The sequence below is a fragment of the Balaenoptera physalus genome (genome assembly GCF_965194825.1).
Source record: "Balaenoptera physalus genome assembly, chromosome: 1".
Taxonomy (NCBI): domain Eukaryota; kingdom Metazoa; phylum Chordata; class Mammalia; order Artiodactyla; family Balaenopteridae; genus Balaenoptera; species Balaenoptera physalus.
The window spans coordinates 79,166,721-79,193,911 of NC_138882.1; the positions used below are offsets into that span (position 1 = coordinate 79,166,721).

At 53.9% G+C, this 27,191-nt stretch overlaps 1 protein-coding gene across 3 annotated transcripts; it reads right to left on the minus strand.

The window, feature by feature from the left end:
• Positions 1-85: 85 nt before the first annotated feature.
• Positions 86-27,100, minus strand: VANGL2 (VANGL planar cell polarity protein 2). 3 transcript variants are annotated; one of them, XM_082471530.1, is made up of 8 exons: positions 26,769-27,100; positions 11,717-11,977; positions 11,457-11,577; positions 8,914-9,521; positions 8,010-8,146; positions 7,361-7,496; positions 4,492-4,723; positions 86-3,674 (listed from the first exon to the last, which is right to left on the minus strand). In XM_082471530.1, the coding sequence occupies exons 2-8, from the start codon at positions 11,785-11,787 to the stop codon at positions 3,414-3,416; spliced, it is 1,566 nt and encodes a 521-aa protein (XP_082327656.1). In that variant the 5' UTR covers positions 11,788-11,977; positions 26,769-27,100; the 3' UTR covers positions 86-3,413. The 3 variants fall into 3 exon arrangements, with proteins under 3 accessions (XP_082327656.1, XP_082327658.1, XP_082327657.1); XM_082471532.1 differs by lacking the exon at positions 26,769-27,100 and adding an exon at positions 26,384-26,469; XM_082471531.1 differs by lacking the exon at positions 26,769-27,100 and adding an exon at positions 15,314-16,556.
• Between the last annotated feature and the right edge of the window lie 91 nt (positions 27,101-27,191).

A 27,191-nucleotide genomic window follows, 5' to 3' on the forward strand; every position in this document is an offset into this window, starting at 1 on the left:
GAGCATACATTCACTCTTTCCTGACCCTCTTTGGCTCTTTTTACTCCTGTGAAAAAAAAAGAAAAAAACAACAGAATGCCCCCACAAAAGTCAAATGTCTTTATTTTATATAAAAAAAATTTGTACAGTTTTAGTTCCTATGTTTAAGAAAAAAAAAATCCCTAAAATTGTCATAATGTTTAGATCCACTGCAAACTGTAAAAACAAGCTTTTTATATATTAAAAAAAAGAATTTACATTTTACAATTTTCTACATGCATGCACAAGGTCTCAGCTCTGTAACCCAAAAAAAGGAAAAAAAAATCTAGATCCAACAGTGGAAAATTCTACATTTACAATCTCACTTGGAAGGAACTCAAAAATTCCTCTTCCTTTCACACACAGAAGAACAAATCACAACAATCACACACCAGGACCATCAGCAGAATGCTGCCCCATGGGGAGGGCAGAGGAAAAAGAAGACAGACTGACAGACACCACAGAGGGGCAAGGGAGCTCATCCGGGCCCAACAGAGAAGAAGAGAAGCACAAACTCTGGGAAACAAACGTTTCAGATGAGAAAGGATCCCAATGTCTCATGACAGGTATTGTGTCAGGGTTTGCAACAGGACTGAGGTGGGGATGGGGAAGTGAAAAGGTAAGGGCTGAAATGGAGGGGGTTGGGAAGAAAAAAGGAGAAGCTAAAGGGAAATAAACAAGAATAGAAACAGAGAGCATGAAGAGTAGTTTAAGAGAAAGGGACGAATGGGGACGGCGGCAGAGTGGCGAGGTAGGTGAAGGACTGAGGCACAGCTTCCTGGTGTGGAGGGAAGGAGGACCAGCCTTCCAAGGTGGTGAAAAGGAAGGCCTGGGAGGTGTGGTGGGGATGAGCTAGGATGCCATGTAGTCATAGAAAAGAGCACTGGAGAGACCCAGCCACAGCATCCCTGATGGTGGCATATGGGGCGCGGGTGGTAATGGGTGGGCAACACCCCTATGGGGGAAGAACGAGCAAATCCAGCATGTGATGGGACAGGCAAAGTGGGGGACACTGCTCAGAGGGACTGAGTCAGCTGCACACCCCACAGCAGTTCACAGCATGAAGACAACTTCCCATATAGGAGAAGCAAAAGACAAACACAGCCATACACTTGACAATTCATCCTGACATTTCAAAAAATAATAATAACAATAATCAAAGAAGACAAAGATACCACAGTTCTGATGCAAAGGACCAAAACACTACCATTCTCAGTCACAGCCCTTAGTGCTTAGAGAGAGAGTCGGCGGGGGGGGGTGGGAAATGCCTTTTTGTTTTAGGAAAAGGGAATGAAAAAAATCACAGTGATTAAAAACATGGCAGGTTCTTAAAATAAACATTCCCCCGCCCCTAACCTAGGGCAGCGACTCTGATCCCAAAGACTTTCCCTCTCCCCACCCCAACTCCTCCTCAAACCACACCACATCCCACTCCTGCCCACAAAGGCAGTGACCCCAATCACCATCCAGGCCCCGTTTTCCAGGATAGTGAGGTATTTAGAAATGTGACCCAGAAGGGACTCCTCTGAAACCAGGTCTTTGAAGAGAAGGAAAAAATACCTTCCCAGGATCCCCAGGATAGGATGTATCTCACTCAGGCTTCTCCCCAAACCCACAGCCCCGGCCCAAGGCTGACCTCCAGGCCCTGCCTAGGTCAGCCCCATAACCCACCCAAGTGCAGACAAGGTAAGCGCTGGCCGAAGAACCCTTCTCTAGTAAGTGGTGTGTGGAAAGATGTGCTTTTTCAGAAAGGACAGCAGGAGAAACAATCCCCAGGCTCCATCATGCCCAGGGCTGCCACTACACAGAGAAGACTCCCTGGTAAGAGATCAACTGTGATCTTATCCCAGGGTGCACTCTGCAAGGCAAGAACAATGAGTTTTCCAGGGGAAAGACGGGCTTATAAAGGGGCATTTGAGGACTGGCCCAGGGGACTGCTCCAGCCCAGCCACCAGAATGCTCCCCAACATGGGTGCTGGCTGGAGGTATGTGAGTACTTCTTAGTTCTATTCCCCTTGGCTAAAACTACATAATTTAAGGGTGTCTGATTTAAAGGCTCAGATTTACAGTGAAAGTAAGTATTAGAAGGCCAGCAAATTTTGCTCAAGAATTCAGACTGGGTGCAAAGACTAAGGAAGCTAAATGGGGTGAGGGGCTAGGTACCCATCAAAGGCAGCAATCTTGGTCCCTCACCCCAATACAGAGGGAGACCAGAGCCCAGAAAACCAGGCAGTGAGGGAACAGGGGGGACCCTGGCCAGCCAAGGAAAAGAGACCCCTGAGGCAAAGAAGTGGACTTAAGGCAGGGGATGAGGAGGAGCTGCTGGCTCCCCCCCAAAAAGAGATGAGGCAACAGGTCTCTGGAGCTGAGAGAAGAGACAGCAAGACTGGGGGTGGCTGGTGAAGGAAAGAAAAACATTTGGCTGAGACCACCAGGGTGGGTCAGGGTCTGCAAGCCACTAATTCTGTATAGGAGTCTACGTGGCATCCTTCACTGGGAAGGGGGAGACCCGTCCCACCGTGGTGGGAACAGAGGTGAAGGAAGTTCAGAGGGCAGGGGTCAGCGATGTTCACGGGGCTCTCTCCCAACCTTCCCCCAGGGAAAGACCCCTTGGAAGAAAGGTACTGCCCCCCAGGGCCCAGGAAAAGTGGTCACAGAGGTTTTCCATCTCAGTTTGCCTGTGGTCACACGTGACCACACAAATCAGAAATGGAAGGTAGAGATTTCAGGGTAAAGGATGGGATCTTCCCTTGCTCTGAATATGTGTGGATGGGGGAGAGAGGCTCAAACAGCTGGAAGCAAATAACCCTGGCAGGGAGGCCCCGGACGCTGGGGCTGTGTGGGAGGATGCAGGAGGATCCTTGCCCAAGAACTCCGGCTTGGGGTGAGCGGTCAGGGGGAGCAGATCCACCTGCCACCAGGAGGCAGCAGGTAGCGCTGCCCAGGAGTTTGGCACCGTGGCTCTCTGGAGTCAGATCTGCGCCCCCCAGAGAAACCCTTTTGGGGGCCACTGGATAGAACTGCTTATAGGAACCTGGGTTTGAGAGTGGGGCTCAGGTGGGCCCTGTGCCCTTTCAGAAGAGACTGTCACCCGGGGAAAGGAGAGGGAGAGAGGCACTGATTCCTGCAGGGCCTGGAGTGATACAAAAGTGAGGAGGGTGGGAGAAGGAGAGGGAATTTCCCAGGTACTGCTGACAGCAGGATGGTCTCTCCAGGTTCACATGGGGTAAATAAGGAAGAGGGGAGGAGACAGGTGGGGGGGGTGGTTAATTCAAGTAAAAAAAAAAACTAGAGCAAGAGGAAGAAGGTGGCAGGAATGTGGCAGGGCCTGAGGGCCACGCCCCCACCACCCTCAGGAGCCCCCCGCGTCTCCCACTCCCCCTGCTGTTGCACAGTCACACCGAGGTCTCAGACTGCAGCCTCACGACAAACTTGTGCGACTTGGGGTCCACAAATTCCTCGGAGAGTTTGAAGAATGGGACCTTCTTGGTGCTGACCACCAGGCTGAAGTCCTGGCGTTTCAAGAGGAAAACGATGCCATCCTTGAGCCCGTTGGTCACCGGCTCCTCGCTCACCAGTGTCCACTGTTTGGCCAGCCAGCGTTCCTTGTGGTACTGGATGGTGGGTCCAGCCGCCAGGTACCGCTCCAGGAAGGCCTGAGGAAGGGAGAAGGGACTTCACAGGAAGTTCTCCCTCCCACCCACCCACCCTCCTTTACCCCTCGGGGGGTACAGCTTCCAAAGACCACCAAGATGTGCCCAAGCTCACTCTCTGCAAACGATCTCAGAATGTTAGAGCAGGAAAGGGCCTGAGATCATCTGCCTCAGACCCTAGTTTATCAATGAGGGATCAGGAGCCCACGGAGGTGATATGGCTCAGTAGGGTCGGGCCTGGGACTCAGCTCTCCTGACCCCTCATCCCCGGCACCTGCTATGACCCGGGCAAGCCCTCCCTCGTCCTTCCTTCTTCTCCCTTCTGCTCGTACGGGTAGCGTCCAGCAGGGCTGCACCAGCAGAAAGCTAGAGGTGTCACAGTTAAAGTGCAACATCTTTAGTCACCTGTTCCCCAAAGATGGCTCAGGGGATGCAATTCTAGGAAGCTGGCCGTAGAGCTGAAGGGTGGGAATGGCTCAAAAAGAGCACAGTGCAAAGAACATCTTCTGGAGGTGAGGGGGGTAAAGGTGGGAGTTTGGATCTGAAAATTCCGGAACCCCTACAGAGATGAGAAACAGGTCTGAAACATTCCCAAAACGGTCCTGAAACTCCCTCTTCTCCTCACCACCTAAGAACTTCACCCCATGCAGAGATGGAGTGGATGGAGTACGGATGAGAGAAGAGACTATACAGAGGTAGAGATGAGAGAGAGAGGGATGGAGGGTATGGAAGGAGGTGAGAGAATAAGGGAGAAGGAAGTGGAAAGGAAGGGGCCAGAACTGGGGAAAGAGGAAGGATGGCGGGGGCAGAGTGGGCCTACCTTGGGTGTCATGTCGTGAGTGATGCAGAACTCAAGGTGCTGCAGGATGCTCTCCATGGTGTGGTAAGGCTGCTGCTTGGTGGTGCGAAGGTACTTCTGCATGGCACGGGCCATGGATGCGAAGATGGCCTGGGCTGCCTCCCGTGGGTCCATCACCTCCCTGGGGTTCTTCTGTTCCTCTTCCTGCAGCCGCTTAATGTGAGTGAAGGCCTCCTCCACAGCCACCACAAGCCTGGGGGACATGAGGAGTATGGACCAGACGCCAACCTCTCGTCTTCCCCCCAGCTTCAGCCCTCCAGCAGCCTGAGCGAGGTCAGGCCTTTGTGCTCTCCCTGAAGCAATACGCACCCAACTGGAGCCAAGAACCAGGCTTTGGGGGCTGTGTGTGTGCATGTGAACATGCATGTGTGCAGCTGGGTAGAGGGGGAGGGTCTTTCCCCCTCTAGGGATAGGAAACAGTTGTAGAGCTCAGTGAGCTCAGCCCAGGGACCCAAGGAGGACAATCTAGTGTCAAACCCAGAGAGACAACTATGGATCAAACCCTAGAAAAAGCCTCCTTAAGACCCCCCAAATCACACTTCAGTGGGTGAAAAATTAATAGCTGTAACTACATCAAAATGACAGATGCCTATTCAACCATGACAGCATGCGCAACATTAACTAACACCTGGGGTGGGCAGAGGTAATGCAAAAAATATGCTGCAAATCAAGAAGGAAAAGGTAAGAACAGCATTGAAAATGGGCAAAGGAGTGAACAAATAATTCGTAAGAGACCTGGAAGGCAGAAAAATAGATGAAGTCGTCACTGGATAGTAATCAGAGAATTAAAATGTTAATAAGATACTACTTATTCATCAAAATGGAAAAAATTAGGAAGATGACCATCATCCAAATATTGGTCAGGATGGTGGAAGATTTCTCTGAGTACTATGCAGCGATGAGATGCAACAAACCAGATATACAGACAAGGGTGAATCTCAAAAATATACTGTTAAGGGGGAAGCAGGGAAAAGAAGCCAATTTACATTAAAAGCATAGAGACATACAAAACAATACCAGTATCCAGAAACCCAGGAACCTGGGGACTTCAAACAGCTTAGGATGGGATTCTGGGCTAAGTAAACGTGTGGATCTGTGTAAGTCTACCATGTCTCTGTTTATTCTTTTGCTTCCCCCAAGTGTCTCAGTAAAGTTTCTTTTGAAAAGATCCTTTTGACTCAGGATCTGAACCAAGGGAAATAGTTTTCTCCTCGTTACAACCAACGTAATGGGGAAGGAAAGGGTCCCCTATGGTGGTGGCAGCACAGGAGATCCAAAGACCCTAGTCAGGGCAAAGGTAGAGGAGGAAGGGAACATCTCCGGTTTCCTTCCCACGAGGGCCTTTTCTGAGACAACTGGAGACTTGCTGCAATGTCACAGAAATGGAGCTGCTGACCTTCAGTCTACTGCAGCCTCGTGTAAGAACAGGGTCAGGGCTACCTTTCTCCCTGGAAGCCTGGAGATCATGTGGGAGGAAGGGCAGAGTTCCATGACCCTCTACTCCTCCTCCATGGAAATCCCAACAGACCAAGGTGGGCCCTGGCAACAGTAAGCACCAAGAAAGAATCTTCAGGCATGACTAGCATTCACATAACAATGTGAACAGGAAAAAAGGAGAAGTGAGGACAGCGTTTAAGAATTTACCAAGATATGGGCACTAGAACCTCATTTTCTTTTTTCCCGGGAAATAAATGGATATTATTTTATTTTATTTTTTTTTAACATCTTTATTGGAGTATAATTGTTTTACAAGGGTGTGGTAGTTTCTGCTTTATAACAAACTGAATCAGCTATACATATACATATATCCCCATATCCCCATATCCCCTCCTTCTTGCCTCTCCCTCCCTCCCACCCTCCCTATCCCACCCCTCTAGGTGGTCACAAAGCACCAAGCTGATCTCCCTGTGCTATGCGGCTGCTTCCCACTAGCTATCGGTTTTACATTTGGTAGTGTATATATGTCCATGCCACTCTCTCACTTTGTCCCAGCTTACCCTTCCCCCTCCCCGTGTCCTCAAGTCCATTCCCTAGTAGGTCTGCGTCTTTATTCCCATCCTGCCCCTAGGTTCTTCATAACCATTTTTTTTTTTTTAAGATTCCATATATATGTGTTAGCATATGGTATTTTTTTGCAGGTAAAAATGTACCATCTGCTGAGCAAGCCTACAAGATCTACTGGAAGGAGGGCTAGTCTAGCCTCAGTCCCTGCCATTGCCAGGGAGGCTCACATCCTTTAATAGTCCCTGCTCCACTGTGTAGGCAGAATTCAAATGCCCCGTCCACTTCCATCAGATGCCCATCCCCTGGTTATCCAATAATCTCGGTACGTTTTGCAGATGCAATGAAAGTGCTGAGTCAGTTGACTTTAAAATAAGGAGATTATCCTGACAGGTCTGGTCTCATCACATGAGCCCTTTAAGAGCAGAGTTTTCTCTGGCTGGTGGCAGAAGTCAGAGAGAGACCTGGTCTTGCTGGCCTGGAGGAAAAGGTGAACTGCCTATGGGTCCAGGTGACAAGGAACTGATTCTGCCAACAGCCAGTGAGCTTGGAAGGGGACTCGGGCTCAAACGAGAGTCATCTTGATTTCAGCCCGTGAGCCCTGAGTGGAGGGTCCAGCTCACCCGTGCCTGACCCATGGGACTGTGAGACAATCAATGTGGGGTGTTTTGCAGCACCGGGTTCACGGTGATCTATTAAGGCAGCAACAGAAAGCGAATGCACACACCCCACCCATATCATCAGCAGTTACAGAAGCCGATGGTCTTCCTCTCCCCAGCCTATCCACACCCCACAGCCCCTAGCACCCCCTCCTCCCCCAGGGACCCACCTGGCCCTCCTCTTGCGCACCCTCCGCTCATGCTCGGCCTCCTCGTAGTAGTACTCGTTGTGGCTGTTGTCCCGCCTCCGGGCCGCTGCTGCAATCACAGCCCGGGACTGGCCCGTGGAGTTGTTGGTGCTGTTTTCTGCACAGGAGCAGGAGAGAGAGGGGATGGTCACTTCAGAGCGTGGCCTCCTTTCTCACTCCAGGAAGTCTGGAGCCAGCAACCCGACGCATCCAGAGGAAGCTGTGTCCACCCCCCAGCAACACCTCCCGTTCCCAACCCTCCTGGCCGCGTCTGGGAGAGGCCCACAGGAAAGCAACAAGGAAGGCACCGGAGGGCAGGAGTCCCGCACACGTTCCTCCCCAGTGCAGGAGGTTCTGGAGCTCAGAGAGCAAGGGCTTAGGACCAGGGCTGATGAGCAGACGCAGAGGAGCCAGATTAGGGGGACGCACCATAGCATAAAGGGACAGCAAGTAGAGTCAGCAGCTAAGACCAGCCACCTGGCGTTAAGGGAAATGACAGAACAGAAGGGGCTGGGACACGGGCTGGGGAAAGGAGAAAGCAAGGCAAGAAGGGGGAAAGAGAAACAGGAGGCAGGAACTTGGGAATCCTGTTTGGGAAGAGACCAGGAGGCCGAGGAGCAGGGCCGCTCACCCTCTCCGAGGGAATACACCTTGAAGCCAGACACTTTCTTGGCCAGGACGGACTTGGGCAGGTTGAGGAGGGCAGGGTTGTAGACAGGGAAGTCATGGTAATACTTCTCCAGGATCCACACTGCCACGCGCTGGATGCTGTGGGGGACACGGCAGGAGGGGGAGGGAGAACGGACAGACAAGGGGCGCAGGGGGAGGGACACATCAGGGCAGGTTGGCAGGGCAGGAGAGGACAGAGGGCAGGGACAAGCTGCTTCCAAGGAGCCTGGCTCAGGGCCTGAGGTCTACTTACCAGGCTCCCAAGCCTTCCCCAGGGAGAGAAAGCCCAGGGGAGAAAGGGCATCGGGCCAGGGTCCCCAGCCAAGGGTCACCTCCTCCCCTCCATCATTCCCCCCCAAGATTCCCTGCAGGACCAGGAGGTGCTATTGATACTCTGGATGGCCAGGGCGGCCATCCTGCCCACAAGTTTAGGGGGAGCTGAAGAACTTTCCTCATTATCTTTTCCGCTGGGGTGGGGAGTCCCTCCTCTGGCCAGCTCATCTCAGTGACCACTGACTAAGTGTCCTCAAGAGGCTGTGCCTCCAAGAAAGAGCTAGGAACGTGATTCCAAAAAGCCCCTGTTCATGCCCCAAACCTTTTTCCTCTTTGGTCCATCCCTCTCTGAGATCCCCGATCTCTAATTGTCTGTTCATCTATTCACTCCCAACTCCTAACTCCGGCCTTACCTGCTCCAGGACCCTTAGCCTGACAAACGCTGTTGAAAACCTAGGATGTGCAGAGTACGCAACTCCGTCCCACACAGCCCTCCTAACGCATCCCTTCCAGCCCCACCATCACACCCTCCTACCCTACGGTCCCCTCAGCCTCCTCCCCAGGCCCATCTGCCTGCCCCGACGCGCCCATACCTGAGATGGCCCACGTTGTAGAAGCGGCTGGCCCCGTCGGTGGAGCGCACGACCTTGAGCGTGAACTGAGGCTGGAGCTGGCGCAGCTCCAGCAGGACCACAGCCAGGTAGTGCACGAAGAGCAGGGCATCTACCAGCGACACGGCAAATTGCACCACGCCCTGGTAGCTGCGCTCGCGGGCGTCCAGGATGCGCACGCCGTAGAAGAGCCAGTAGGAGACGACGAGCAGGAAGACGAGCACCATGAGCAGGGCACGCAGCACGAAGACACGGGGCAGAGAGGCCTTGGGCCGGCGGAAGAACAGGGCCCAGCTGCCCAGCAGCAGGATGAGCAGCTTGAAGGCCACGGAGATGAAGAGGCCCTCGCAGGCTGTCCCGCACGGCTCCAGCTCCTCCCGCCACAGCAGTGGGGGCAGCAGCAGGAAAGCCAGCGGCGTGAGGAAAGAGAGCAGGGCCAGCGTGGCCCCCGCCGCCACGCCCAGGTGCCGGGAGCAGTCCAGCGGGACGCTGTCCTCCATGTCCTTGGCGATGCGCGTGAGGTCATCGTGGGAGATGCTGTGCTCCGAGGTGCCCGTTACTACTGTGGTCGTCTCCCCCCAGTTGTCGTCCTGCATCAGGAAGGGCCGCAGCAATGTGGGGAGAGGAGGAGGAGGCAGGGACACAGGAGAAAAGGTGAGCGGAGAGAAGACAGAGAGCAAAGCAGGGAGAGGAGAAAAGAGGGCAATCAACAAACATGCAGCCATCAAAGTATTTACTGAGCTCCACTGCATGCCCAAGCCTGGCCTCTGCAGGGATGGGACATCTGAGACCTGGGCCCTGTGGGAGCTTCATGCCATCAGCCAGACAGTAAAAAACTACACATGTACCCTCAGAGCAGAGGGTACAAGACAGATGCCAGGGAGCTGCTCAGCCAGAGACTGGGATCCGAGGTCAGACTCTCCAGGCAAAGCGGGCAGGCTCGAGCAGGCCCCCTGCAAGGCCAGGATAAGCAACAGGTACCTATCCTCCAAGTATGGAGAGCCACTCAAGGTTTCTGGTTAAGGGAGTGACCTGACAAAGGCAGTGTGGTGAAGAGAAGAGGACACCGGGAGGAAGGGTTGGGGAAGGTGAGTGACTAATGCGGGGCATGTGAGACACAGTGCAGACTCGGGGCCACTCTGGGTCTCTGGTCCGCCTGGCTGGCTCTATTGGGCCATCTGAATGCCCACCACACAGGGGCTGCCTGTTCCTGGAGGCAAGTGGGTGGACAGGCTGAGGTCCCCTGGTGCCCTTCTAAGTGTGGTCCACTCAAGCTGTTTCTCTGCAGGGGCTGGACGCCATCCCTCAGAGGAGCCCCAAGACCACCAGTGGTCATTCGTGCCTACACCCTTAACTCGTGGGCAGTCTGGGAATATGGAGTCACATTTTGACATCCAGGGGATTCAGGCTACAGGACAGAGATAGAATGGGGAGTGTAGGAGACTGCCTGGCAGGGTCATCGACTAGGGGGTGGAAGAATCTCCTCGCCGAGGGAAGGAGAAGAGTCTGACCAGAAGATGAAAAGTGGAGGCGCTGCCTGCTCTCAGCTCAGGGAACCCTAATATGACCCTCAGCCACACTGCCTAGGCGCTCCAAGCATCAAGGGCCTGGGCACTTGTCCACAACAAGGAGCTGATCAGGTCTCAGGGTCACTTCAAGAATTCAGGAGGCCAGGTCTCTGGGAGAAGATGGGATTGGGAAAGAGAGAGAGAGAACATTTCCCTCAGGTACTGATCTGCTCCCAAGACCCAGGAATCCCCAGTGTCAGTCACAGAGATGTCCTGTGAAGTCTCCAGCTCCCTAAGATGCTCCCAAGAAGAAAGAAAAGGAGGAATGAGACACGGACAACCTCACAGTCAACTCAAATCCTGCCTCTGCCTTCTGCCAGCACTGGGTTCTGCCCCCTGACCTCCCTGCCAGGTGCACACAGTGGGCTAGAGAGGCTAGACCAGGAGCAACCTGCTCAGCCCTGTCCCAGAGAACTCTCTTCCAGAACCTCCTCCGTCTCCCCAGGCTCACTTCTTCTCCCTCCCCTTTCTCCCTCGACTCCTCCCACCTACCCTAAGACCAGAGGTGCTATTCTATAGTCCGACACCAGAGGGCGCTGGAGTGCCCATGCCTTTAGGCTCAAGGAAAACTCAGGGCTGCCACACCCCCAGCCCCTCCCACTCCAGATTCCCAGCCCCTCCCACTCCAGATGCCCAACCCCCTAACTGGCTGGCCTGAGCCCAGAGGAGTCAGGCAATTCCCATTACACAGCCCAAGTCACATGGGTCATAAAGACGAAAGAGGCTGCTGCTTCCAAAGGGATCTCTGAATTCTACTGAAATTCTACTGAATTCTACTGAAACAAGGTCCTAGCTTGGGACACTTAGCAGACGTATGACACAAGATGCCCTCCCTGATCTGGTTGCTGTTGGAAGAGACCAGGTTTCCAGGCCCTTCCCCTTTCTGATGGACCTCTAACTTCTCCAGGGATCAGTCTGGAAAACACCTGGCCTAGACCTCATCCCCCTGACGCTCACCCGCTCATCCCCTCGCGTGGACTCATTGTCCAGCAGGGGCTCCCCTGGAGCCTGGATCGTCACCGACTTGTCCCCACGGCTCCCGTCTCGGCTCTTAGAGCGGTGTCGGTCCCGACGGTCCCTGCGGCAGGAGGCCAGGGGAACAGGCACAGGAGGTCAAGGGGAGGACCCGGGTTTCTCAGCAGCCACCCCCAGTCCACCACCCCTGTGCATGCTTCCACCCCTCCCCCCCGCCTGCGTCGCGCCCCACGCACACCCACCTGTGCTTGCGGGAGCTGCGGGAGTGGCCCGACTTGTAGGAATAGCCCGAGTACTGGGACTCGGTGTCCATGGCGTCTGAACGCCGCGCCTTGTAGCGCTCCAGGGCCACAGGCTGGGGCCTTTTGGGGGGCCCCACTGCCACCTCCTTTAGCACCGACTTCTTCAGGCCAAGGGGCACCTTTAGAAAATCAACCGTCACCCTGAGGGACTCTATTTTGATGGACGGGTGGGCTGGTCTCGGAGAAAATCAAGCGGCCCTCCTGAGGAGAGGAAGCAGCCGGTTAGGGGGAGCTGGAGCTTTCTGTGGGGTCAGAGTGGAGAGGCAGGCCATCCCTAAAAGGCAGCTGCAGGAAGCTCAGGGGAGCCTTGCCACTACCTGAGAATATTCCACCCAGGTTCCTGCTCTGTCCAGTGGGCCCAGTTCCTCCTGCCCTGCCTCCTAGAAAGAGCACCCCCAGACTGTGCCAAGGGCTCAGGGGTGGGGGATGATGGCCAGCAAAGGCCACCCAGAATGACCCAACACTGGACCCCCTGCAGGGGAGAACCAGGCAATGCTTTCCTATTCTCAGCCAGGAAAACTAAGACTCGGAGAAGGCAGGTTCTGGCCAGGCCAACTGGTTGGACCAGTGGAGACTATAGCAGGAGGCAGCTAGCTCTGCCCAGTGGCTACCCCAAGCCTCTCCTTCTCTGCTCTCATCTCCTCCCACTCATAAGTTCTGAGTGGGCCCACAGGGGACTGCCGATGGCTGCTTCTCTTGGCATCCGGTCCCCAGCATCTACGTCAAACACACCCATAGTTACTGCCAGGTCAAGTTGGCGGCTCCCCCTGAGGCTGTGTATGTGTGTGTGTGTGCTTGTGTGTGCGCACAAAGCAGGGGTAAGGAATGGAAACTACAGATCACATGGTGGGGGGCAGGAGGGAAAAGCGAGTAGAAACCATTCTCTAAAAACCTAACATCCTGAACTAGGCAAGGTCATGAGCTTATCTGGCTATTTGTGGGCTGAGGGGCAGCATCTTTCTTCTATACTTTCACCTGCTAATTCTGCAGGGAGAAGGACCTCTCCTTCTCCCCTCCTCTCTCACTCTCAACCAAATCCTGCTCATGCCTCAGAGCGCAGCCCCTACCCCCTCACGAAAGCCCCCACCTCCCCAGGCACCCAATGTTACATCTTCCCCTCCAACCCCGACCCCACCGTCATCATCCCCGTGCACTGAGCAGTCATTTCCTACCTTCACTCACTGAGTCATCAGCTCTTGCTTAGGCTCCTTCTAGGAACCATGTACCCTGCTAGGCCCTGGGTACAGTGGTGAAAAGACACTGAGTTCACAATCTAGCGGGGCAGGTGCACGCTAAACAAGTAAACAGGTGAGTATAAACGACTAACTACATCAGTGATGAAAGGAGAATAACGAGGACAGTATGACAGACAAGTCTGGGGCGCGCGGCTCCTTTAAACTGAGTGGTTCCAGAAAGTCTGAGAAAACAACAGCTAAGCCTGAAAGAGCACAGGAGTTAAGCAGGCAGAGCGGAGGGAAAAGCCTGCAGAGCTCAGAATGCCCCGTGGAAGGCCAAAGGCAGCAAAGAGTTGGGTGGACCAGTGGAGCCGGAGCTGCGGAAGGGAGAGGGCAGTGGAAGGTGAGGCTGAAGAGGTGGCCGGGGGCCGGGTTATTGCAAACTCCATGGGTCAGGGGAAGAGCTCATGGGAAGCCTGCAAAGGGTTTTAGCTATGCAGGTATGGACTAGAAAGAGGAGAAAGCAGAAGTAGGGAGATGAGTAAAGAAGCGACTACTGGGCTTCCCTGGTGGCACAGTGGATAGGAGTCTGCCTGCCAATTCAGGGGACACAGGTTCGATCCCTGGTCAGGGAAGATCCCACATGCTGTGGAGCAACTAGGCCCATGTGCCACAGCTCCTGAGCCTGCGCTCTAGAGCCCGCGAGCCACAACTACCGAGCCTGTGCTCTAGAGCCCACAAGCCACTGCTACTGAGCCCGTGTGCCACAACTGCTGAGGCCCGCATGCCTGGAGCCCGCGCTCCACAACAAGAAAGGCCACCGCAGTGAGAAGCCTGCACACCGCAATGAAGAGTGGCCCTCGCTCGCCGCAACGAGAGAAAGCCCGCGTGCAGCAACGAAGACCCAATGCAGCCAAAAATAAATAAATAAAATTAAAATTAAAAAAAAAAAAGAAGCGACTACAGCGGTGAGGCTTGGATGGGGCAGAGCAGCAGAGGAGATGGGGAATAGTCACTTTTGCAACATATGTTGGTGGTAGGACCAACAGGACTTAATTGGACTGCGTGAGTGGGAGGGGAACGTCAAGATCTCTGGCCTGAGCAAGACAGTAGGTGGTAGTGCCATTATTAGGTGGGAAGACTGGGGAGGAAGTTGGTGAGTACAGTTTCCAGTGTGCTGAGTTCATGACTGTGAGACAGGCTGCAGAACAGGCAGCTGGGTGTCAGAGGAGCTGGACTCAGAAAAGAGTCTGAGCTAGAGGTATGGATGGTGTGCAAGGTCAAGGGAATGGATGAGGTCACCCAGGGAGAGGGTTAAATAAGGGGTCCCGAGAACCTCAATATGTAAACATGTCCGAGGAAAGGGATCAGGCAAAGGGGCTGAGAAGGCACGGCCAGAGGAGCCTGGAGGCCAGAAGAGTGGGCTCTCATGCAGCCAAGAACTAGAGTGTTTCAAGGTAGGAATAAAATCAGCCAGGTGCTGCCAGAGGTCAGTTACGTTAATTTGCTTTATGTAGTTGTTAACTTTTCTCCAACTGAACTGAACCATCAGTAACTTGAGAATAAGAACTATGATTGATACATATTTGTATCTACCACCTTCCCACGGGCAGATAGCAAGTAACTCATACCCACCTGACTCTCAGGGAAACTGCAACGACTGTAGGGAGATGAAATCAATGCTAAATCCATTCATTTATCCTCCTAACAGAGTTATGTGGAGGCACTCCATGGCCTAGTGATGTCTGTCAATAGCCCCATGTCAAGGCAAATGTGTGACATTACATACATACTTAGGCAAACACGACAAACATACTTAGGAAAACAGAGACACAATATCTTAACCCACCCTAAACCTTTCTAAAAACTTTTGCTACAAACAAGGCCCTGTTCATCTCCCTGTTTGCAAATTACATGTTGGGGTCCACTACCCCGTCTCCCCCAAGAACCCATTCTACTGGCCTAGTCCCTGATACAGTTCAGACACATCACCTGCAGCTCTCTTGCTGTGGTTCAGCTTATTCTTTCTAGTCATCCTCCTAAAAACTGAATTTCACCAGGAGGTTCAAAGAGAACAACTGGGTTACAGAGTGAGAGAGGTGGAGAAATAAAGACGAAAAGGACTGCCATGGACTCCAGCCCAGACAGAGACACCAGAACCCAGACTCTCCATCTCCCCAGCCTGAATTCTCATGTCTGCCAGAGCCAACAGCAAAAAGAGCCTGGGATTTGCACCCGAGTAGCTGAATTCCAAGCCTAACTCTCCCACTGATGAGCTGTGTGACCATGCACAAGTTACTTAACTTCTCTGTGCTTGGCAGCCTGGTAGGCTCATTGGTAAAATAGGGAAAATGATACACACCTCGTGGGGTTGCTGTACGTATCCTGGGGGTAAAAGAAGTACTTTAATAAACTGCTCAGCAAGTAATAAGTTAAGCTATTAATACACTCTGGCTTCAGGATCATTCCTACTCCAATCCCCAGATACTTCCTCTGAGACTTGGGGAAGAGGTGGTATAAATAAATCCTGCTGCTTGTACAACTAAAGTCACACACACACACACACACACACACACGCACACACACACCAGACCAGAACCACCACTTCAAACACACCCAGGAGGGAAGCTGATGCCATTGTGCTTCCCCTACAGATAAATTTCAAACCAGACAAGGGTGCCAGTCCCCTCCCAACCCTTTGTTCTAAGCTGCCCTCGCCTAAAGCTCCCTACCTTCCTCCCAGCTAATTATTGAAGACCCAACATAAACCCAGCTCCCCTGGCCTGCTTCTCCCACCCCTACCTAACAGAGGGGCCAAAAATGAACCCAATTTCGGAGGCCTTTGCCTGCTGTCCCCTCAAATACCCCAGGGAACTAATCCAAGCACTGGAGAGGCTGTGGGGAAGGATGGGAGGTGAGCAAAGAGAAGGGCAGACGTTCCCCTTGTTTAATCAGTCTCAGGAATCAGGGGTTTGGAGGGTCTCCCGGGTGGGCAGCGTTCCCAGGGAAGAGAGTGGGGGAGGGGATCGCTGGATGAGATCAACAAGTGGAAATGTGGGAGGCATGACAGGACCGGGAGGGAAGTCCGGACTTGCTGCAGGGCAGGGAGTGCCCTGCTTTGGGGGGTGGGAGGCTGTAAAAGGGAATGTGTTCCATTGCTTTTCACCTTGCCCCCACCCCACCCCAGACACACAAAACACATTCACCCGGTCCCCTGCTCAAACCAACCATGGATTATCTGGGGTTGGCCAGAGAGGAGAGTGGGAGGGAAGAGAGAGGCGGTCACAAAGAGGAGACCCTTCTCCCCTCCAAAGGTCTTTCAGAAATAAAATTAATGGAATGTGTCTCAGTATCATCCCAAGAGGATTGGGAGGAGGGCTGGGGGGGAAATGTGGGGGCTTTTGTCCCTGCTGCCCAGCTTCTCCCACATTGATCACCATGGCAACCAAAGCCCCCTGTTGCCTAGGTGATGGCAGCCAGGTCCTGGAACCCATACCCAGCATCCCAAGCGAGAGAGGTTATGGAGGTGGGGGGGTAGGGACAGAGGGGGAGAGAATGGGGTTTCTCCTCTGGCGGCCCCAGCTTTTGTATGAGCTCTGGGATCGGGTTTCTTCAGGAAACAATCAGAGGCCTCTGGAAAAAATACACTCAAAACCCGGCAACAGGCAGAGGGAGTAAGGCTCTTCTGGGTGGGGTGGGAGGCATCGGAGGGGTTTGTGTTGGCTAAAAGTCAGACGAAGACTAGACCCTTCCTCACTGCCCCACTCAGAGGAGCAACCTAGGCAGACAAGGCCTTGGACACAGACACAGGCAGCCCCACGCGAGGCGCGTGCTGAGGACCGATGACCAGACGGCAGGCGGCCGTGGTCACCACCTCCCCCTGCTGCTCTAGCCCGGGGCCACCACACCACCCGGTCCCAGCTCCTTTCAGGCCTGGGGTGGGGAAAGGAGGCAGAGACAGGACCCAGATGGGGCTGGGGTAAAGAACTGTGGGAGCAGGGCAACCAGGTAGAGAAGAAGGTGGGGAGGTGACAGAACACAACCATGCACCCAGAAAGGGCGCCTGCAGTTCCTCGTCCCTACCGAGGACAGGGCTGGGAGTTCCAGACCCGAGGCGCAGCGGAAGGCGCTTGTGTGGGATTTCAGAGTGCAATTCCAGCTGGAGGGGGGAAGAGGATGAGAAAGAGGACAGGAAGCCAAAAGTTTTCATCCTACAGGAGCAGCGCTCCGATAGGACCATTTTTTAAACAAATGGCCTTCCTCTCCTCAGGCCAGGATGGGGGAAGGGTGGTCCTGCCTGGACGCAAGGAAATGGACATGATCACCTCTTTAGACCCCACCTGCAGAGGAGTCTGTGGACCCTTGCCCATTAAAGGTCTCTGATTCCTATCATCTTCAAAAATACTGAATCACTATGCCGTATATCTGAAACTAACACAACAGTGTAAGTCAACTACACTTCAATTTTTTTAAAAAGGTCTCTGGTTCCTACACAAGAGCCTAAGTCTTACTGCATGTGCCCTGCACCCTCTTCCCCACTACAAATCATGGGAGGTGTGGACATGTGGGCCCCCAGCCCCATGGCTCCCTAAGCTTCACCTACCACTGCCTCTGTCCAAGGATATCAATGTGAGTTCCACCCAAAATGCTGGATGCCCACCCTCCTGGGGGGCACCAGAAGTCCCATCTCCCAGCCCAGTATCCAAGGAGCTAGATGTCTGCCCAGAGAGACCAAGCCCCTTGCCAAGACATCAGCTAGTGTGAGGCAGAGCAGATTCCAAGTCACAACTAACTGTCCCACTTGGTTTCTCCTCTTTACCACATCACTCCCTGAGCTTCATGGACGTGCTCAATCCAGGCCGCCCTGTCAGACACTGGTAGAGGCAGGAGGTGTCCGATGTGGGGGAAAAATGCAGCACCTAACAAGCTCCCAGGGAGGAGAGGGAGGTTCCAGAACCTCTGACTGTGCCCACATCGTTCTCCACGCACCCCTACCGCCAAAGGAGGAGACGGTGGATTGACCCACCCAAGTCTCGGTAGGTCCCAGCACTAAGCTAGAAGAGGCCTTCCAGGTGCAACCCCAAGCTTTACAGCTAAAAAGGTAGGGCCCAAAGAAAGAAGGGTGCTAGCTCATGGTACTCCATCCGAGGCAGCCCTTTCTGGCCTCCGTTGTTAGAAAGACCTCACTAATACTGGGACTCTGAGGCGTGCTCCTCTTGGAGTGAGGCCAGGTTCCTCCACCACACTCCTCCTGGACTCTGGTTCCTGGAATAGCCAAGACTGTAAGATGGCCAGGACAGGAGAGAATTCACTGGCTCCTGCCCTAGCCCTTCTCCCTCAGTGACAAAGGGACAGAGACTAGACAGGCTTAAGCTTGTTGAGACAGTTGAGACTGAAGAGCCCCTTCCCCTGTAAGGGCTGGTTTCTGCCTCCGCCCACCGACCACTCCTGACTGAGGATCTCAGTGTTCCTTCATCATTCCCATCCAGCCTTGAGCCACGGACGGGCCCTCCATCCCAGGAGGCCCATGCTGGGTTCTCCCTACCACGAAAAGAACTAAGGCACAAAGTGGGCCAGGACCAGCCCCAGGGCCTAGACCAAAACTGGGATTTTTGCACCCCCCCATTCCTGTACCCTGAAAAAGGCCCCAATGTCCTTAAGTCACAGTGCTGTCCAGGAGGCCAGAGAGAACAGCTGGATCTCAGTGGGCTGAGGGGTTAGGAAAGAGTCGGACGCAGAAGTCCAAAAGCTGGCACCAAGCCCCGCTCCCGCCCTGTTAGCCCTGTTAACGGGCACTCTCCCAGGACGGCCCCAGACATGAGCTCACCCTCCTTAGAGCCCTGGGGCAGGGGGCAGGATCCCTCTCCTCCCTGGGCTGAGTAGCAGGGGAAGAGCCGTGCTTGGGTCATGCAGACAGTCTATGCTTCCAGAGCAGCTGTTCACCACCAGACCCCAGTGCAAGGAGCACTGCAGGGGAGGGCCCATGGAGTGGGCTCCCGGCCAGGATACCTGAGCTTGCATTCTAACTGAAAAGGAGCTAGGGGAGCCAGAGCCAAGCCCTTCTCCACCTACTTCCTTAATTTCTCTCGATCTAAAGCAGGGGGGGGACACTGAGGACCCTCCAAATCCACAGACACACTTAAGCACAGACACAGGCACATGTGCACCCGTGCTCGTATTCCCCCTCTGAAACCTGGAATGGCTCCTGCCTGCCCCGCCCAGCTCCACCCACCCTGGCCAGGCAGGTTCTGTAGAGACCTGCTCTGCTTTCTCTCCAGCACGCCCACCCCCACCCCAGCTCTCAGAAAGTCCCTGCCCCCAACGCACTGCACACAAGTACACGCATGTTGCACACACACCATAGCGCTGCATTCCCTGCCTCCCCCAGACCCATTCCCAGTCGGTCTGGAAAGGAACACTGGGCGGGAGGAAGGAGTGCGCGGTAGAAGGGGCCAGTAATCCCTCTGGCATCTGTCCCAGGTGGAGGCCAGAGGGGAGACAGGATGCTACGCTGGGGAGAAGGTAACCGGGGCTTCTAGATGCCTGGATGCTCTGTTAAATTTGCACCAATGAGCAGGCCCCATAACTCCCACCCACCAGGCTCTGAGCTTCCTCCTCCCTCAGCTAGGGCAAAGGACTGGCCCCTACGTGCCCACCACTAAGCTGCGGAAGAGCCAAGAAGGAAAACAGGCACCTTGAGTTGTCCTCAGGGACAGGAGAAGGTGGAAACGGGAGGCGGGCAAGCCACGTTGTCCCAGAGGCCAACTTCCTGTGCGCTCCACATGCCCACCCTTATGGAAAACAAAAATGTCTCCCCCTCTTCTTAGCCTACTGTCCTAGGTGGGCCCCAACTGTCCCTGACCCCAAGAGACCCTCAAAGCCTGCTCACCCAGCCCCCACCTCGGGGGGAGGGGGGGACTAGTAGAAAGCAGATGAGGAGTCAGCCAACCTTAGGTCTGCACATGGATGGGGAGAGCTGTGATGTGGGGACACTGGCAACAAAGGTCGGTTTGTGTGGGGAAAGCAGTAGGGAGGGCCGAAGGGTGCAAGACGCAGTGTGACTAGGGGTGCGGGTGGCAGGCCTGGCTCTCCCTGGGTCTCCCCATTCTGAAAACCTTCTCCTCCTGCTTCACTCCAGGGCCTCTGACCTGGTAAATCAGCCAGTTCTTATCTAGGAAAACCGAGCCAGCTGAAAGGCCCAAGCACCAGCCAACCTCCACTGTCTTGACAAACCCACCACCTGAGGTTTCCACTCTTTCTGAGGAGCCTCACATCCCCCAACCCTTATATCTGCCACCCTAATCCTGGAGTAAAGCAGGGGACAAAAATAAGTGTTTCTGTTCACACCCGGTTGCTTTCTAAGTTACTGCATTCACACCTCGGGCTCAGCACCTGTTCCTGTGTACCTCCACTCACCCTAACAAGCCAGAGCCCCCTCCCCAGACCCTCACACACACACACACACACACACACACACACACACACTCTCTTCTAGCCAGACTGGGGGAGCCACGAACTCTCTGGTGAAACTCTCCGGGGTCTGAGGGATATTGTTAGGGGGTTGCTGGAAAACTCTACAGACAACGAGGGCCAGGCCCTTCCAATCAAAACAAGACTCCATGGGTTACGGTGGCCGGAGCCCCCACGTGTGAAGTGACCCAGCAGACAGGAACAGGCCAGCCCCCGGGGATGTTCTGCCCAGGTGGCAGGCCTGCCCCAGGCTGTGACAACAAGGTGCTCCTCCTAGGAGACCCCATTCCTCCAGCAGACTGACACCCTCCCTCAAGGGTAGACTTCTCTACTCCTCAGGCTGACATCTGGACTCGTGTCTGCTTTTCAGGAGATAGGGGAATTATTCAAGTTTGAGATGAAAGGCAATAATGAACAAAACCTGAACTAAATGAAATGAGAGGAGGGAAAGGTGGAAAGAGCACTTTGGAAAACAGAAGAGAAATGACATCAGATAGACCTAGCATAGCCTCTGAGGAGCTATGTAATCTTAGATGAGTTGCTTGCCCTCTCTAAGCCTCAGTTTTCTTATCTGTAAAATGGGGATAATTGTGCCAACTTCAGAAGGTCGAGTGTTCAATGAAATAATGTATACAGAATATCACAGAGTCAAACACGTAACAGATGCTCAATAAAATGTTAGTTTCCACCTCTTTCTCCTATAGAGGGTGCACAGCCAATCCCCTTCACTCCCTGTTCCCATAACCTCATTGTGAGAAGTAAGACCCCACCTGGAATAAGACGGAAACAACACTTTGGCTACAGTGCTGGCCCCAGCCCCCAAATGACGGCCCCTCTCTAACTTAGACCACACCCAGGTCTGAGAGAGCAGCCAAAACCCCTCATCCCACGCTCTGCCTCTTTCCTCAGGGGCTCCTGGATCCTCCAGCCTCTCGCATCCCCTCCCTCCTTCCACATTTACAGTGAGGCAGGGCCTGGGCTGTAATCACCTCCTTCTCTCCTGCAGGCGCTAAGCTCAGCTGTGTGTGGAATGGCAGGAGACGGGGGCCCCAAGCCTCCCGCCCCACTCCAGCCCCCAACTTCTTCCCACTCTCCCCTCTCACTGCCCCACCCTGATTACCAGGATATCCTCAGCTCTGCTGATTCTAAGCCTGCTTCTCCCAAACCCATTCCCAGCTGTCATGTCTGTAATTACCAGCCTTGCCAGGGGCATCAGACAAGCACAGCAACACCTAATTTCCAAAGGGCGCCACCACACAAGGCCTCTGCCTCCTACTCTGAACCAAGCAGTGTGGAGAAAGGGATGGAGAGAGTCTTCCTGACCCACCTCATTTCTCTCCACATCACAAGAGAAAAGGTGACAGAAGGTTGCCCAAGTCAGATCAGCAAGAGACAGGATATAAAGAGTAGGATTTACTCCCAGGCCTTTTCCTTCACCTCTGCTACCAAAATCACCCCATGAACAGGGTGACCCACCTGGAGAGCGTGAGAGAAATTTCAGGTCAATTCAGAGAGAGGGGAAGTCAATGCCCAGTAAAACAGGAAGATGGGTACCCACAGGGATGAGGGCAGATGCATACTGGAGGGAGCTGCCCAGGAAAGAGGAAGAAAGAGCAAGTTTTAAAAAGTCCCATCTGCGACCCAGACTCTGAGAAGAGGCAATAATATCCCAGCCTCTCCTCTCCCTAATACCTCCATCCCCAGCCAATCACACAGGACTTCATTTTATAGGCAGGGAAACTGAGGCCAAAACCCCAGTTAATACTTCAAGATCCAGTAACACCAGCAGCATGTGGCTCACCAGCACCCCCGGTTCCTTCTAGCTCATGCTCAGCCTCTACCTGCGGCACCCTCCCCAGGCCCCTCCCTGCCTGCCTAACTCAGCCTTTAAATCCAGCTAAGGTTGATCCACACAGAGGAATATGATTCAGCCACGAAAAGGAGTGGAGGTGTGATGCTACAGCATGGATGAACCTTGAAACAATTTTGTTAAGTGAAAGAAGCAAGACAAAAGGTCACACACTGTATAATTCCATTTATATAAAACATCAGAATAGGTAAATCCATAGGGACAGAATGCAGATTGGTGGTTGCCAGGGGCTGGGAGGTAAGGAATGGGGAGGATACATTAACCTGTATCCTTAATGGGTACAGGTTTCCTTTTGGGGATAATGAAAGTGTTTTTAGATAGAGGTGGCAGTTGCACAACACTGTGGGTGTACAAAGTGCCACTGTTCACTCTAAAATGGCTAATTTTAGGGAATTCCCTGGCGGTCCACTGGTTAGGATTCCGCACTTTCACTGCCGAGGGTGTGGGTTCGATCCCTGGTCGGGGAACTAAGATCCCACAAGCCGCACGGCGTGGCCAAATAGATAAATAAATAAATAATAAAATGGCTAATTTTTTTATTTTTTTATTTTTTTTGGTCACACCGCGTGGCATGTGGGATCTTAGTTCCCCGACCAGGGATCGAATCTGCACCCCTTGCAGAGTCTTAACCACTGGACCACCAGGGAAGTCCCTAAAATGTCTAAGTTTATGTGATGTGAATTTCATCTCAGTTAAAAAACATCCAACTAAGGGCACATCTCCTCCAGGGACCCTCCCTGACACCCACGCCAGGACCAAGCACTCTTGCTCCACATTCCGGTGGCCTCCTGAACACACCTCCATATACTACTCACTGGGTTACAGTGAATCGGCATGTTTATGCACATTTTCCCTATGAAAGCTGGTCTTATTCACCCCTCCATCCCTTGTGCTTCACACAGCACCTGGCAAATAGTAGGCAGTGCCCAATATGGTCTGCCAGAAGAAGTGCAGAACCAAGGCCTAGCTCTCCTCCCCAATCCAGAACTCACTCCTTTAATTATCATCAATCAGAACCCAAACCATTCCAGCTAACGCTTACTGAGGGCTTCCCAAGTGCCAGGCACCATGTGAAGTACTCTCTATATATTACTTCATTTAATCCTCATAAACCTAAGAGGTAGGGCCTATTATTAACTCCATTTTACAGGTGAGGCTTCAAAAGTTATCTACTCTATCTGAGGTCTCAGAACTAGGAAGTGGCAAAACCAGAATTTAGGAGCAGGCTAAAACCCAGGGAAGGAGACCACTAGAGGTTCCTGGAGGAAGGCCCAACCTGGGGAGGGAGGATAGTGCCTTTTTTTTTTTTTTTTTTTTTTTTTTTTGGTAAATATTTATTTATTTATTTATTTGGCTGCGCCAGGTCTTAGTTGCAGCAGGCGGGATCTTTGTTGCGGCGTGCAGGATCTTTTAGTTGTGGCATGTGGGATCTAGCTCCCTGACCAGGGATCGAACCCGGGCCCCCTGCACTGGGAGCACAGAGTCTTAACTGCTGGACCACCAGGGCAGTCTTGAGGATAGTGTCTTAAGACATCTAAGAGGCTGAGGAATAGGTTTTAAGAACCTGCCCAATGTCACAACACTCTTAAGTACTAATTCCAGCCAACTCTGCTGGACGCTTCCCTTTGGCCTCACAGTGTGGGGAGCTGCTCAGGGAGGAGTACCAAGGAAAACTGGAGACCCTCAAACTCAGGGGATGAGGGGCATCCCAGATCTCTTCACTGTTCCCCACAAAGCTTCTGTAAGTCAAGTTGATCCCCCTCTAACTGAAAGGACCTCTTGGAAACCAAGTAAGCAGATAAAAGTCTGTCCTGCTCTAGGGACAGGGAAGGGGGCCCTTCCTCAGATCTCGAAGGAGCAGAGGGGGCACACCAGAGAGGCCGGCCCCAGAAGAATTAGGGGGAGAGAGGGCAGAAGCAAGACAATGGGGGAGGAGGGGGCAACGCGGCCACTAGTCCCAGTATGAAGTACTTTCAGAGGCGGCCTTTCCTAATGTCTGACCACAAGTCCTCTCCTCCTTGGAAGAGCCCCCCAACACACACCAGTATAATACATCATGCATGCAGTGAGAGGACAGGAGCGAACAAGGTACCCTGGAAGGTACCCCAGAGCATACCATCCTAGATGCAAGAACCTCGCTCGCCCTGGGAACCTTACCCATCAGATAGGTGTCAGGTTTGGGGCAATCATGCATTTTCTTAATCCAGTCTTTTCCTTCTCTGCCCCACACCTAGTCCCAACATTTTCTGCTCTTATCCTGGGGGCTTAAGAAAGGTGGGGAGCCCTGAGGGCTAAAGAGGGAACATTCCAATTGCACATGCCCATTAGGAACTCCCATTCGGGAATTACCCAGAGACCCTAATGGGCCTGTGCATTCACAGCCTCAGCTCCTAAAACTGGGTGCCTCGATCTAACCTCTGACAGCAAAAGGAAAATGACTGAGAGTGAGATGGGCAAACAAGGCATGCATCCCAAAGATGGCTAGCCCCTTCCCTTCACCCCAAAAGAGAAAGAATGAGAGAGAGAGAGAGAGGGAAAGAGACAGAGAACGTAGATGCTGCTTCTCTGGGGACAGATACATCCACTTCCCACCGCACCATCATGACGGTGAGTACAGCCCTCGATGGGTGCCTGCCCCTTCCCCACCACAGGGACAACTGCCCTCCTGGCAAGCTCAGCCCCTATTCCTCACCCTGAAACCTGGCCCCAGACCACAGCTCCATCCCAATCATGCTTCTCACCAGCAAAAAGAAAAAGTGTGTGATAACCCACACAGACACACCTGCAGAAACTCCTTTAGAAACACCCTCCACTGCCCTCCCCAGAGCTCCCATGCTACCTTCTCAACCCCATGGGAAGGGAACCCAAGATGTTAAGCACCGGGTCTCATCCCTCCAGGCATGCTCCTTCCTCCGGCCTCCATCCCATACCAAAATCCCAGACTCCTCGGGAACTATAGGATCCTAGAGGCAGGGCAGAGTTAGTGGGCTACGAAACAGCAAACTCCAAGGTGGCTTTACAAGAGAACTGTGGCCTGAGGGGGCTGAACTTGGGCTGGGAAGCCAAGAATGTAGCCTCTCCAAGCACTAGAACCCTACCTATAAGGTGGAATAAGAGGATGTCCCTCTTATTCTTCTCCCTGACTCCTCCAATCCCCCAGATTCCGCTAGGACTACCACCTGAACCCCTGTTCCCTATTCCCCACAACACACACCCTTGTCCAAAACAGGCACCTCATAAAATGGCCCACTCACTCCCACCCATAGGTCTCAGATACTTAAGGCACTACCCTCAAAACCAGGGCAGGGCCATCCAAGAAGCCTCAGAATCCTCCAGGCAGCCCTCCTTTTGGGCTCTCTGCCAGGAAAATCTGCCTGCAGAGGCAAGTGGCAGTACCCCCAATACACACTCAGAAATGCACACACCACCTAAGGCAGGCACACGCTGGTACTTATCTATCAACACAGGTTACACACAAGAGAACACATTCACTCGCATCCCTTTCCAGTACACAGGTGCACACACACCTATCCAGGTATGCCCCATTCTGCTCTTACACACCCACCTTCCTCAGTACCTGTCTCTTTCTCATAAACCCCTACCCAGTTCACACACATAGACACACACCCCTTCCCCAGAGTAAGCCCATAAATACATATCCAAACACACCACAGATACACGGTCAGCTCCTGCTTGGGTGCACACACACTCAGGCACAGAAAAACACCTTCATCTCCAAACCCACCTGCAGGAACACGCAGCACACACACACAAAAACAAAGAATCATGCACACTGATGCTCCACCAAGCCTTTAAAACTCACCGATGCAGAGCCCACAGCCCCTCAAATGGGTAAATATGAGTGGAGAGAGGGATGCCGGCGCCTGTCCTCTGGGCCCCGATAGATAGCACAGTGCCCGGGTCTCTGGCCTCCATCCCCATCCTCGACCTGCACGAACACCCCCTCTACTCTCCTCGGGCGGGTCTCCCCAGACTCCACATCACACCCTCAACGCATACCTGCCCCTGGCCCTTCCCACACTTCTGAGAGGAAGTGTGTATGGACCCCTAAACACCCTCGCCTTCCAGTACCTCCAGATATCGATCCTTCCACTGCCTCTCCAACCACCTCCAACACACACTCCCAGCCTCTGACTTCAACCGGCTCCCCCGGTAACATTAAGGTCCCCGCCGGGCGCCGGGCGCCGGGCCCCCGGGCCCAGGAAAGTCCCCGGCTCTCCAGGCCCGGGCTCCGCCCCCTCCCCACGCGCCCCTTCCTCTCCCCAAAGTTGGGGGGGCACTCCGCTGTGCAGTGGGGGAACGGACCGGAAGGGGGTTACCCCGCGCCCCCCTTCCCCCATAAGCCACCCCGCTCGCTGGGGGACCGGGCACCCCCTGGCCCCTTGCATGATTGTCCCCTTTTCTGTTTCCTTTTTTTTTGCAAACTTTGCCCGCGCCCCCTCGGCCCGGCACTCACCAGCCGCTGCGAACTGCCGGGTGGGCTCCGCCGGCGCCCCACTCGGCCCGGCGCCTTTGTATCCGCAGCGTTCCGGGTCGCTACGAACTCCGCGCTCCCGGACGGGCAGCGCGGACGATGGGGGGGTGTAGAGGGGGGCTCCTGAGTCTGGTCGCCCCCTCTCCGTCCCAGATCGCAGTCTCTTCCCCCTCAGGGCCCCAGGGGCAGGGGGCCGGGGGGAATGTGGGGCGCTTAGGCTCCCATGGCGGGACCAAAGATCAAGGAATCAGGGATCAGGAATCAGATCGGGAACCGGCGGAGGAGGGGGAGGGGGCGGAGGGGGAGGGGACGAGAGCCGAGGGGGTGCAGGGGGCGGGGGAGCGCGCGCTCCCGGGTGCCGCCTCCCGGCTGTTCCCGCAGCCTCCGCCCCTCCCGCCGCCGCGT

Coding starts and splice junctions, on each gene's coding strand:
- VANGL2 (XM_082471530.1), bottom strand. CDS start 11,787: ATGGACACCGAGTCCCAGTACTCGGGCTATTCCTACAAGTCGGGCCAC. Junction 8,147..8,913: donor TACAACGTGGGCCATCTCAG/GTATGGGCGCGT, acceptor TGTCCCCCACAG/CATCCAGCGCGTGGCAGTGT. Junction 4,724..7,360: donor GTGCGCAAGAGGAGGGCCAG/GTGGGTCCCTGG, acceptor CATGTCCCCCAG/GCTTGTGGTGGCTGTGGAGG.